Source organism: Pinus tabuliformis, chromosome J (assembly GCF_031772625.1).
Source record: "Pinus tabuliformis cultivar Carrire ecotype Pingquan chromosome J, CPIR1, whole genome shotgun sequence".
NCBI classification, from domain to species: domain Eukaryota; kingdom Viridiplantae; phylum Streptophyta; class Pinopsida; order Pinales; family Pinaceae; genus Pinus; species Pinus tabuliformis.
In genome coordinates this window covers 383,533,590-383,546,815 of record NC_142295.1, presented here as the reverse complement: position 1 = coordinate 383,546,815, position 13,226 = coordinate 383,533,590, and the positions used below count along the sequence as shown (strand labels likewise).

At 36.9% G+C, this 13,226-nt stretch overlaps 2 protein-coding genes across 2 annotated transcripts; both read left to right on the top strand.

Moving 5' to 3' along the window:
• The first annotated feature begins 5,305 nt into the window (after positions 1 to 5,305).
• On the top strand, positions 5,306 to 5,737 carry LOC149227380 (uncharacterized). Its single transcript, XM_089380480.1, has one exon. The coding sequence runs from the start codon at positions 5,306 to 5,308 to the stop codon at positions 5,735 to 5,737; it is 432 nt and encodes a 143-aa protein (XP_089236606.1).
• Positions 5,738 to 5,773: 36 nt separating this feature from the next.
• LOC149227379 (uncharacterized) lies at positions 5,774 to 6,409 on the top strand. The gene has a single exon (XM_089380479.1). It carries the CDS (start codon positions 5,774 to 5,776, stop codon positions 6,407 to 6,409), a length of 636 nt encoding a protein of 211 aa, XP_089236605.1.
• The last annotated feature ends 6,817 nt before the right edge of the window (positions 6,410 to 13,226 follow it).

Sequence of the window (13,226 nt, the reverse complement as noted above, 5' to 3'; positions counted from 1 at the left end):
GTCCATCCGAGTGGTTGAGCTTGAAGTTGTAATGCGTACAATAGCATTGACCAAGGACTCATCAACACTAATACATGCAAAGGTAGGTACATCCCAGTATAGCTCTTCACCAGTGGAAGATACCTTGCCCTCTGTAGTTACTCCACTAATTACGGTGACAATTACAGCTATTCCATTCAAGGCGCTCAATACTTACCAAAAGTATTGGTTAATCCAAGGTAGAGCATCTGCAAAAACAGCATTGAAGACTTACAACAATGTGCGAGGCTCAGGAAAAGTTTTTGGATTTGACCTTATCAATCGTGATAATGAAGAGATCCACCTTTCTGCATTTGCTGAATTGGCCGAATCTCTTTACAGTCTTGTTCAATTTGGCCAGTTATACATTGCTTCAAATGGCACAGTCAAAGAAGCAAACCCAAACTACAATCACCTCAAGAACAAAAGGGAAATTTACTTGTTTGTTGCTTCCACTGTCAACTCCACCTCACCTGCATCAACAATTCGATGAAAAGACGGAAGTGAAACATTAAGGAAAACACTCATATTAAAAGACAAGTCAGGTTTTAGCATTGATGTAACATTATGGAGAGACCATTGTGACTCTATAGGACAAAACTTTGCTGAATAATACTCTTTTGACAACCCACCAATCCTTGCAATCAAAGGAGGTCATGTATCTGAATTTAATTGCACCACAATAGCGACGATATCAACGAGCACTCTCATCATAAATCCACAAGTTGAAGAAACTTGTCAACTACATGCATGGTTCCCTAAAACAGGTTATAGCTCTTCTTCTCCATGTTTGAGTAGAAACTATGGTGTTGCTTCGAAATGTGCCCTACCACGAAAGATGTTTAATGAAATTGCTTACATGAAAACCTCCGAGAAAGCAATATGGGTTTCAGTTCATAACTGCTCTTCAGATGGATGACTTCTACTTCTAACATGTCCATTAGATTTTAATGGAAAAAAATGCATGAAAAAGGTTGTGGAGCATTCTAACAATCTTTTGCATTGTACAAAATGTAACGGCAACTTCCCAGAATGTAACTACCATTACAAACTTAAAATTGAGCTACATGACCACACCGAGAACCTACAGAACATCACAGCTTTCAATGACGTAGGAAACAAGCTCATGGGCATCACGGCAAAAGACCTGTTCCTTCTTTCTATCGAACCAACTGATCTAAAAGAAATTTGTGGCTGAATTACACGACGCCGCTTCCTACTAACACTTTCCATTAAAATAGATTACTTCAACGATGTTGGGCGCTTGCAACCAATACTAATAAATTCAAAAGAAATTCAATATGCCTCTACATGCAAAGAAGCCCTTAATGACATTCAAGCAATGTCCATTTCAAAACAGCCTGTTGTTTGTCGCCTTTGAAAGTGTTTTATGGTCTCTTCAAACACTACTGCTTGTACATAAACTGGCATTTCTAAATTATGCCCATGCTATTGTAATGCACACTTTTGCTGCAAATAATCTCTTCCAGTTATTCCAAAATATGTATGTTTACCCTTTGCATTTTACATAATATAGATATCAACATTTGTAAAGACTTACTACGTGAGTTTTCCATTCATTGTTTACATGGATATACATTGATCTCTTGCTTGCTAAGCTATTCATGCTATTGTTCAATCTTGTAAAAAAAATGGAGCAGAAAAAAAGAAAAATAATGTTTATCTTGCTCTTCTCCTCTCAATAATAGATTCCATAATAACTTATGTTTTTGTAACACTGTTAATTGCATGTTTTTCCTTTTATGTATTCTACCTACACTTCACCGATGTTCAAATAAGAAAATTAATTCTAAAACATGTAATACATTCTCCAAACATGCAATACTCATTTATGAAAACTAACAATAATTATCTGTACTTGTTTAGATATGCCAAAATACACTTAAAAGGCGGATAAAAACGAGCGGCACCGTCTTCTTTACACACATCACAAGGATACAATAAATTCACGCCGATGACTTCTTTATAAAAAATGCAACAACCCTACTACTTCCTCTACATCCCTTCCCACCTCAAATGCTCTCCCAACTATACGAACAAACCCACCTCACCTTCATCAAATCCAATATAACCCTCCTCTTAATGAAGAAATCATCGTTGTCGACAAAGGATAGATGAACTTTCTACCATGCATGTTTGCACAATATGCAAAGAATCATACCCAGTAATGAAAACAAAACTTCTACACGGTAGCCTTTCTTGCTTTCATTGTGCATCATCTAATTCTACCAATCGTTTTTCTGAACTGAACAACATGAATCCTGCTGAACAACCCTATGTCCTTCAACATTTAACACAAGTTGAAGAAATGCTCATTGCATGTGTAAACCCTATTCTACAAGTTACTCATGCCCATGGTGGTCAATACAAATATAGCGGCCATACAATTAGCTTCCCTTAAGACATAACTACTATTTCCAACTACTTACCTCGAATGATTTCTGACTTAGACATCCTCATTGTGAAAAGGCACAATCCATCTGAAAAGGCTTATGAATTCTTCGTTTGAAAATCACGTGTCCTTGCAGCACTTGAATACAAAATAAAAAAATGACCCTTACTACAGTGATGTTCAATTCAGTTCATCTGCAATTTCTGCACTACCAGATCACTCTACTGTTATTTCTTCTCTTCTCCATAATGTAACCACCTCCTCTTTTGAACCCCATCAAACCACTACTGATTCTACTTATGATACTGATGTAATGCTACCTACATTAGAAATCCAACCCTCTCCTTTCGTTCCAATACTCCCAAATTAATCCACTAAACTTGAACACATTTGTGATTATTTGTACTTGCCCCATGCAAATTCAACAAGCTCTATTGATTGGCCTCCACTATCTTTAACAACTATGAATGAATACAACACAGTAGGCCTCTTTGCCATGGAATTCCCCATACTCTTCCCTACAGGCATTGCCATGATCATACAACCAAGACTTACAAAAGTTGAGATGCATGAATATGCTTTGCACTTGCTGCACTACCATGATAACCAATTTGGCCAACACCCAAGATTCCGCTACTATCTTTATAACTTTCTAATGCGCCACGTAGCCAAACAACTGCTAGTGTTTTCGTGAAGAAGTACATTGAGAACAACTTGCCAACAACAGTTTTGGACCTGTGACAGTGTCTCCATGACTCTCCAGATTCAAGACTGTCAGAGCAAATAATGCGATTCGGTTCAGGCCTACGAGGAACACGGTCTTTCTGGAACAAATGACGCTCTGAACTGACTGACATGATCATGCAAATAGGTAGCCCGACATTCTTTTTCACTCTCAATGCAGTTGATACTAAATGGCATGACTTGCACATGATCATGCCTACCAGTGTTCCTTCTAGTTCAGACAACGACTTCCAATGGAGAATTCAAAACATAATTAAAAACCCACATCTAACATCCCAATATATGCACTACAGATTTACAATTTTCCTCGAAGAAATCCTGCAAAAAGGCCTCCATCCAATAGACTACTGGTGCAAGTATTTTTTAATATCCATTTCCCTCTACATTAAATTCTACATTGCGTATATGTTTTAACCAAATTTTACCTTCATATTATATTCAGATACGAATGGCAACATAGAGGATCTGCACACATTCATGGCTTCCTCTGGTTGCAAATGCACCAAATATGGATAGAATTGACTAGAACAATGCAATGGAAGTTGCTAATGCACAGAATTATTTCGACCACTACGTAACTGCCTGGAATCCACGTTAGGCAGAATACCGAAATATTCCGCTTCACCAATCAACAATTCATAACCCATGTCTTCTTGACACAGAATCAATATTCAAGTCCAAATAGTCTGAAGACTATACAGAGCTCGTCAACTGTGTTCAACGTCATACAAACTGTCATGAATCTTCTTGTCTCTGCAAGAAAGACAATGTACTTAGCTGTTGATATGGAGTGTCGTGGGAATTAAACTCCACATCTTCAATTTTGTTTGATGATAAAGGGCATAACACCTACGTCCCTGCTCGCAATGATGAAAGATTGAATATTCATAATGCCGATCTACTCTCTATCTGGAGAGAAAATGTTGATTGTCAACCAGTCCTATCTCGCCATGTTGTGTTAAAGTATATTGCAAAGTATGCAGCAAAAGCAGAAACAAGATCTGAGAGCTACCGTCAAATGCTATCATGACTTTCACAAAGTGCCATTCCAGAAGCACCTACTATTGTTGTTATCCGAAAACTCCTTACAGAAACCATTGCAGATAGAGACATTGGAGTGCAAGAAATATGCCATATGTTACAAAAGCTGCCTCTCTCTCTGTGCAGCCGTACATTTCATTCTTTGAATGTCAACCAGGTTGCTTTCAATTGTGTTTCGCAAGATACTAAGAATCCCCGTTCGACACCAAATTTTATCCTTGCATACATGAACAGGCCTGTTTCATTAGAATCACTGCCCCTCCTTGAATCTGCACGCTCATGGTCATATTCTTCCCAATGGAAAAAAAAAACCAATGGAAACACATATTCCCTCCAATGATTGTACATTTCTTTCCCCACTACAATGTCATTCCTTTCTCTGATGATCCTTCTTATGCCACTTTTTGTTGGAGTGAATTACTATTGTATTTCCCCTTCCGCACACTCCCCAATGATATTGGTTCAACTGATGCAGAAATAATTGCACACTGGGAACAAATAAAGGGTACATATACACCATGGCATGTCCATCGAGAAATTGAAAACCCACAAACCCCACATATTAAAGATCAAACTACCCCCCACACCCCTTCTGATTCCATGCAGATGAATGAATGGAAAATCCTCTCTCAGCTGCACCTAGGTTACAATATTGCAGTTGATGACCTCGGCATGATTGGCTACTGCGACTTCGATGCCAACCACAATTGGTCGCATACTACTATCCCTCTCCACTTGCAAGAAACTGCGATAAATTTTGTTGAATTCAATCACTCAACCATTCAAAACCAACATCATTCTTTTTCCAACCTTCCCCAAGATCACACATTATATCCTACCTAAAACATAGCTTTTACCACTATTTTTTCACACTTTAAAACCCCTTCGCCAAAATGCCCAGGTAGAATCATCATACAAGGAACAGTTGGGACATGAAAATCCCATTTGATTAACTGTCTGCACCATGCATTTTTGGAAAACTCACCAACAAACAAAAACCCTTTACTATTACTTGCACCAATCGGCGTTGCAGCTTTCAACATAAATTCCCTCACAATTCACTCTGCTCCTCGTATCCCTATCCAAACAATGCATCCTCCTGAAGGCCAACCACTCCTACAACTGCAAGAGCAACTTCGTTATGTAGAATACATTCTCATTGATGAAATGAGCTTCATTGGTCCAAAAATGCTTCCTCGCATTGACGATCGTCTAAGAGAGGCATTCCCTCTTCACCAAAATGCACCATTTGGCAATTGCTCAATTATTCTTGTCGGAGATTTAGGCCAGCTACCACCTGTAAAAGACATTCCTTTATACGCTGGGACATCACATGGAACTACACTTTGGCGCAGCTTTGACACATTCATAACACTTTCAATTGTTTTTCGTCAACAAGGAGCTAGCCCGTCCCAAGTTGCTTTCCGGCAAATACTCACAAATCTCAGAAATGGAATATCTACACTTGAAGATTGGCAACTCCTAATTTCAAGGACAATTTATTCTCTAACACGTGAATAGAAACACACATTTGAAGAATCCATGCACCTATATGCAATGAACAACTCAGTTGTGTTGCATAATAAGAAAATGCTTAAAAAATTGAACATCCCAGTCGCGCTTTGCTCTGCAGAACAACAAAGACAGAAAACTTCTACTATAGCAGAAGATGAGCATTTGCCTGCAAAAGTGCTCTTATGCAACGAACAAAAAGTTATGCTCACCAGCAACTTATGGGTGAATGCAAGCCTTGTCAATGGTGCACTTGGGAAAGTCATCTCGATATTTTATTCAATTGACTCAAAGCCCCCAGAATTACCATCCTTCGTGGTTGTCGACTTTCAACAATACAAAGGAACACCATGGGACATTTCACACCCAACATATGTACCCATTTCTCCCATCACAAGGGATACACGCTGTCACATACCACTTCAAATGGCATGGGCTTTAACAATACACAAGTCACAAGGAATGGCATTAGACAAAGCAACAGTAGACATCGGCACCAAAGAACGACAAGGGCTAACGTTCACTGCAATTTCAAGAGTGCGGTCATTGGCAGACATTCAAATCAATCCAACATTTCCATTCTCACGCATTGCACAAATGCACGAGAATCCATATCTTAAGCGTAGACAGCAAGAGGAATCATTGCTTGCATCAAAATCTATGCAGGAGAATACACTCTAGCCAATCATACAACCTGTCTTCCAAATTTACCCACATGGTAAACACCACTTACTACATAACCAAATTTCACCTACATTTGCTTGCTATTACATTTAACCTCATATGATTTTATATTAGTTTAAATTTCGTTTATTTTATTTCAAATCTTCAAACAAAATGTTTTCCGCTACGAACGGCAAAGTCTAGCATTCACTGCAATTTAAAATTTTCTTTAGAAATTTATTTATTTTAATTCATTTCTTTAAAAAAATTCTTTTAGCAAACACATCCATTGTCACTTACAATGTTTTCTTTTTGGATGGCAACAGGTATGGATACAGGCTACCTCCGAATGTTGTATGAGTATTGCCAAGAAATCCAACAACAAGAACTTACATTACAAGATATGCAAACAAGGATACTGCCCCAACAATCATTGCCTCTTTACCATTTGCGTCCAACCATTGAATTGTTAAAGAAGATAAGAAAAATACTCAAGAAAACAATTCACATCCATGAAAGGAAGACACACAGGAAAATGCGGAATCAATTGCATGAACAACTCGCACAATTTGGCACCACAATAAACATTAATTGGTGTTGTTGATGCCATGCCCCATCATGCATATATGATTAGCTGCTCATTGTCAATTACATTTACATGTCATAAAATGATTTTATTGTATATATGTTTAGATGTCAAAGAATACTTTCATTGTATATATGTTTAGTTACTACCTACCAAACATGTCTCTATGTATATAATATGTAAAATTTCAAGAAATACATTGCAAAGCATGTACAAAATTGTATCCACTTTTGTGACAATACTCGTCAACATTGTATATGATTCAAATTTCAGCTGCTCATCATTGTATATATTCACTTGGTAATGTTTTACTTGTACATATATCACATAAGGACGTTTCTGTTACGGTTTCATCAACAAAAAACACTCAATTACGCCTCTATTTTTAGATAATAATATATTATTAATTTCCTAAAATAGTTACTGCTAAAGTTCCTGCTATTCTGGTTTGTTTCAGCCCATTAATATCCTTGCCCTTCTTTGCTCATTTGAAAAATTTTAGGAGCTAAACTGACGCTTTCTAGCTTCACTACATTTGTATGCATAGCTAGCTTTTCACTATGACTATGCAGCATGTCTTCCTTTGCCTCTTCCTCCACATCATCCAATACAAAATTTGTGTCCGCGACATACCCTCCTTCCTCCATCTGCTTAGCCAAGCTGTTCAACATTGTACATATTTTCTCAACTATATGTTGTGCCTTGTCTCCCACAATGAATGCATGCCATTACGCAGTTCCACGAATTTCTAACATTTCAAACCATAGCCACAACATTGCGCCAACTGACAACATTCAACCCCAGGGGATGTTCTGTGCAAACAAGAATAGTTACTTTTGCTTAAAAATGCTCTGTTACTAGTGTTGTATGCACAAAGATGACAGGAACACTAGATTAAATGACAAATAGGAAAAAAAACAAAGGTTAACTGTGAAAGCAAAAGGAGGTTAGCTTGAACAGAAGTTGTATACAGGAATATGAAAAAAACACTACGTTAAACAACAAGTAGGGAAAAGAACAAAACTTAACTGTGAAAGCAAAAGGAGGTTAGCTTGAACAGTCAAAATTCCTTCCTCCAAAACCTTCTTTTGTGGGTGCAGTATAGAGTTTGGAAATTTTGTGGTTAATGCCTTAGTGAGGTACGTTGAATTACCTTACTCATCTAATGGAAAAATAAGTTGAGTACCCAACCAAGTGGATTCCTTCAATAATGAAATTTTGTAGTTATGCCTGCTCATCATATCAAACACTTCTCTTTTACATTTCTTTTTGCAAAATCAAGAATACTACCAACTTTCAATTATACATGTTAAAGAATTGATATATTCTTTTGATATTTCTGAAATGAACATTTAACCTGGTTTTCCATTTTTTATTCTAGATAATAAAAAATCCTCATCAGAGAAGCAAATGATGTCCCTTGACAGCAGGAACTCATTCAGACTGTGATCCAAGGATATCTGTGTTCGCAAAGCATTCCGACGGAGTTATGTCATGTTGCAAGATAGAAAAATGTGGTTTATGAAATGCAAAAATATCTAAAGTAAATATCATGATTGCATAGTTATAAGAGAGGTGCAATACAAAATATCTAGCCTGGGTGTGGTGGGATGAACTATCAATTATTCTAGCCCAGGTGTGGTGGGGTGGTCTATCATTCTTCCAGCCCCAGTGTGATGGGGTGATTTATCAATTCTTATTATAACGTTGCAATGAATCTAGATTTGTGAATTTCCTGCAGTGAATATGGACACTAGGTTTAAACTCATCAAAGCATAGATCTGATTTGCACCCATCAAAATACAGGTTTGATTATTCACCCCAAGGTTGGGAAGATCAAAGATGCATATCTCAAGTTCATGCAAATGACTAACATATTAGATATTGGGACTTGGGTAATGCAATCTTGAGCTGCAATATTGTTGGAAATATGTTGGCCAACCCCAGATTGTCTAACCTTATTTAATGCCATATCTCTTGAAGAATCCAAACCATGATCCTCAACCAAATATCGATGTTTCTATAGACTAGGTTTGTCACATGAGTATGTCTGAGGACAGTAATGGGGAAAACAAGGATTAAAAATGTTTTTCCTATATATGTATGCCTATACTTGTGAAATCCGTGATCTACTAATAGCTAGATAAAATCTGCAAGCAAATTGAGAGATACACCTATATCATTATTCTCCTGGCTTACACTGTTTCGACTTCCTGAACCAAGATTGGATCTACTTAAATTTGATTGACTTCTACTTTTGTTATAATATATATGAATACTTCTATCATAAAACTGAGTGTTTGCAAGAGGTTGCATAGATTTCAGGGAGCCCATCTATTAAAATAAAAGTAGAATGGGTATGCAGTAAAGAGATAATTTTGATAATGAAGATCAAGAACTGAGATGGAATCAGGCAACGAAACCTTAGAGAGATACATTCATCTTCTCTCTACATCTAGCAGCAGGGCCTAAGTAACATCGAGGTCTTCCTCTCAGAGTGATAAATTCAGCATTCAGTGTTTTCTTATGGAACTCACAAATTTCTATAAATGATGAATTGGGTTGCAAACAAAGTATTCATGTCTAGAAACTTGTTTAGAAACGTCAGAATTGGGCTAATCTTCGGACTGACCAAAATGTCAAGTTCAGGTAACCATTATTGTTATAGAAGTTGTAGACTAAGAACAGGAATTACATGGGGAAAAGTAAGAATATGAAAAGAAACAAGAAGACCCCTCATGTCTACCTATTCAAGGTCTCAAACACCATGCCCATCTTTGTAAGTATTTCTTTGACTTTAAATTCGTATTGTAGCTAAGGAAGTTTAATCTATACTTGTGCTTTCAATAGTCCTAGAAAATAAAGGGAGAAGTAGGCTTCCACCTTTAAAATAATTATTTTTAAAGAAACAATTCCTTCCTGTTGTGCATCTATGAACTTTGCTATAAATGGATAAGGACTAACAAAAAAATATTACAATGTACACATTTTACTATGCCTTTTCATTTCTTTATTTATAAAATTATGTTGCCATTTATACTTGTGGGAATTCTATTTAAAGTATTTCACAATGATGGGAAACAATTAATCTCACGTTTACAATCCTTCTTATGATCAGTACCCAATTAGATTGTGTACAAAATACAACTACCTACACTTTAAGCAGTGGTTCTGATCTCAAGTGACCAAATAACTGCTTTGTAGATGTCCAAAATTGAATAGTGATTACTAATAACTGAGTTATTAAATTGTAGCAGTCAATCTTTTAAATTTTAGGATTCTTTATGTGAATACTGTAATGCAAAACCAATTCTTTTTGGTCTTAACCGGTTTAGGATTAGTGGTTGCCAATTATGGTAACCGATGTAGCAACAGATCCAATTTGTAGCACTGTTGGGGGAGTGGCAGAGCTAATATATGGGCATCCCTTTGACACAATTGAGATGAAGCTCCAGAGTCAGCCATTGCCTCTTCCTGGCCAGCATCCTCGCTATGTCGGTGCAATGGATGTTGTCAAGACATTTTCTTATTAATACTTAATGCTGATTTTGATATTCAAGATCATTTATTGATCACAGTCACATTTTGAGACGCTGAAATCTCTTAAAGCAAAAATACATCTTTGAGCACTTTCCTTGGCAGCTGAATGAACTACTTGTAGGCTACAATGTCAGTCATATATATGCATATGCTTTAGTCAGATAACCCAATGAGCTTGCTGCATACTCATATATATTTTTTTTAAGCTGAAGTCACCATAAGCAAGTTGATGCATCAACTTGTGGCATCTTATTAGCTAATGAACTATTTATGTCAAGGCTACAAGGGTGCTATAAAATCACCCTTATCTGTTTTTGTATAAGTGTCTCTGCCATCCTTTTTTTTATTGAACCTTATGCAAGGTATAAGTTGATGTCAGTGACTAAACTGGTTTGTGGTTGCAAAAATTCTATATTATTCATTATAAAAATATAAGTATTAGGTTATTTTTGTGTATATTAGTCTGGAAATGAGGGGTTACCTTTACTCAATGAAGCTTCAAATGTTTCACTTCTAGCTTCCTCCTCAAGAGGCATGCATTTATGGATGGATACACATGAGTAATTTGCCAACATGAAATGTTGGACACTAAGCTTAAACAGATTTGAGATTCTTTCTAGGAATTTTCCGGCACCAACATTTCTTTACTTCATCATTTTTTTCTTAATTTTTTGTTCTCGCAGTAGCTTGTTGCAGTGGCTAATTTGTTCCTCTTATCAATTTTCTTGTTTTCCAATTAAACAATTGTTTTATCTAATTGGCCAGTAGTGTACGTCACTCACACTTGGTCATTCAAGTGTTTTTTCCATGCAAACTGAACAACTATTCAATTTATTTGAGAAGGAATAGAATAGCTTTTAAATAGCCTGAGCACAACCATTAAATAGCTTTTGAAAAATATGGTAATGTTACCGGGAAATATAATTAGTGTACCAACACTTTGAAAAGCAATCTAGGATGGAATTGCAAAAATGTCCGTTGTAGCTACATACATATCTACAAATATTACCCTCAGACCATTTTTCCAATTTTTATACCATTTTTCCAATTTAAAAAATCTATTGGCCTCTCCTTGCACCTTTTGGGGCAATTGCTAGTTAAAATTAGGTTGGTCTTAGTCAACGTTTATAACATGTGTTTATGTACGTTTATTATAATAATACATTTGATAGCATTTGTGGCATGGGCCTCTAATTTAAGGATACTTAAAATAAGCAAGAATATCTACAAAGTAGCCCTTGTTCAAATACAATAGTTAGTTCATACATTTCAAAATTCAATAATTGAGCTAAGTTACAGGGAAATGCTAGCTATGTGGCCTTGTTTATGAACATAATGGAAATTAGGAGAAAAAGGAGGTGAAAGCTCACAGGTTTCATGTGAGGAGAAAATTGAAGGAAAATAATGGAAAATGAAGAAAATAGAGGCCTCATTCATAAAAAGGCTTTTGAGGATCAGTGGACAAGAATTGGTTAGTTCAGTGTTGGAGCTCTCTTCTATTCTCTCTCTCTCATACTCTTGGATTCTTAGAGTTTTCTTGGAGCACTCTTGGAGGGTGTGGCATACTTGGATTCTTGGAGAAAGAAGGAAAAGGAAGAGCAGGAAAGCACAAGAAGGCATCAGGATCAACCACTACATCGGATTTTCTTGGAGGTACCGAGTTGCATGTATGTTTCCTTCACTAGTTTTGGCATGCATGGCACATGCATGTGGATTCTTAGCTGTGATCTATTATTAGCATGGAGGATTGCCTGGATTGACAGTGGATTGCCTAGACTTTCCATTTCTTGGATATCCATGGTGATTGTGGGTTTACTTTCATTGTTTTTTTTTGGTTGGTTCTCTTGTCTCCTCAGCTTGGGTTGAGTTATTAGTCCTGGAGCCTTGGTTGGACAAATGCTCTAGAGCCCGGTAGAAGTTGTGGGTTGAGTTACTAGTCCTGGAGCCTTGGTTAGAACAAACGCTCTAGAGCCCTGGAAGGATTGGATAGAGGAGGATGGCCTCTAGAAGCCCCGAATGGTTTTTTATTGATGTGTTTTATGAAATCCCACATTCATGATTGAAATATGGCATGGGGGTGAATGGTTGAAGAGAGATTTGGCTCAGCCATTCTACGGTCGAGTGGAACGTGGAAGTCCCATCCCGGGTTTGGATTTTGCATCATTAGTGAAAGGGTATTTCTCCTTGTATTCCTATGAGAATTATGATGGATTATATGTGGTTTATATGGTTGTGGTTTCATTGGTATTTTTTCCCCTATTATGTTGGTTATTTACATGTTTTATGACAACAACCATGAGTGGATCTCATCATGTTCTTACTTGTTATTGAATGATCAATGTATCTATGACCTAATGGGTGAAATGGCAGCTAATGTGATAAGGAGACAATGCTTCATAGCGAATCTCAGATAAGTATGAGACCCCTATGTTGAGATATGTTATTTACACTTGTAGGTTGCATATTTACTAAGTGTTTGAAAAAATTCTTGTCATGGTTAGTAGGGGTCCAATCAAGGTCTTGAACAAGTATTTTCTTTAATACTGTCATTTCTATGTTATTTTACTGAATTGAAGAGATGGTCCAATTCTAGGCAGTGACTTGGGCTCTGGGCCTGAAAAAGTAGCTCAAATCTCAGAGTCGCTCACATAGCACTGACAGTTTTTGTCTCTGGTCACTGGAAGAAAAGCATGTGAGAGTGACTTTGGG

Coding starts and splice junctions, on each gene's coding strand:
- LOC149227380 (XM_089380480.1), top strand. CDS start 5,306: ATGCATCCTCCTGAAGGCCAACCACTCCTACAACTGCAAGAGCAACTT.
- LOC149227379 (XM_089380479.1), top strand. CDS start 5,774: ATGAACAACTCAGTTGTGTTGCATAATAAGAAAATGCTTAAAAAATTG.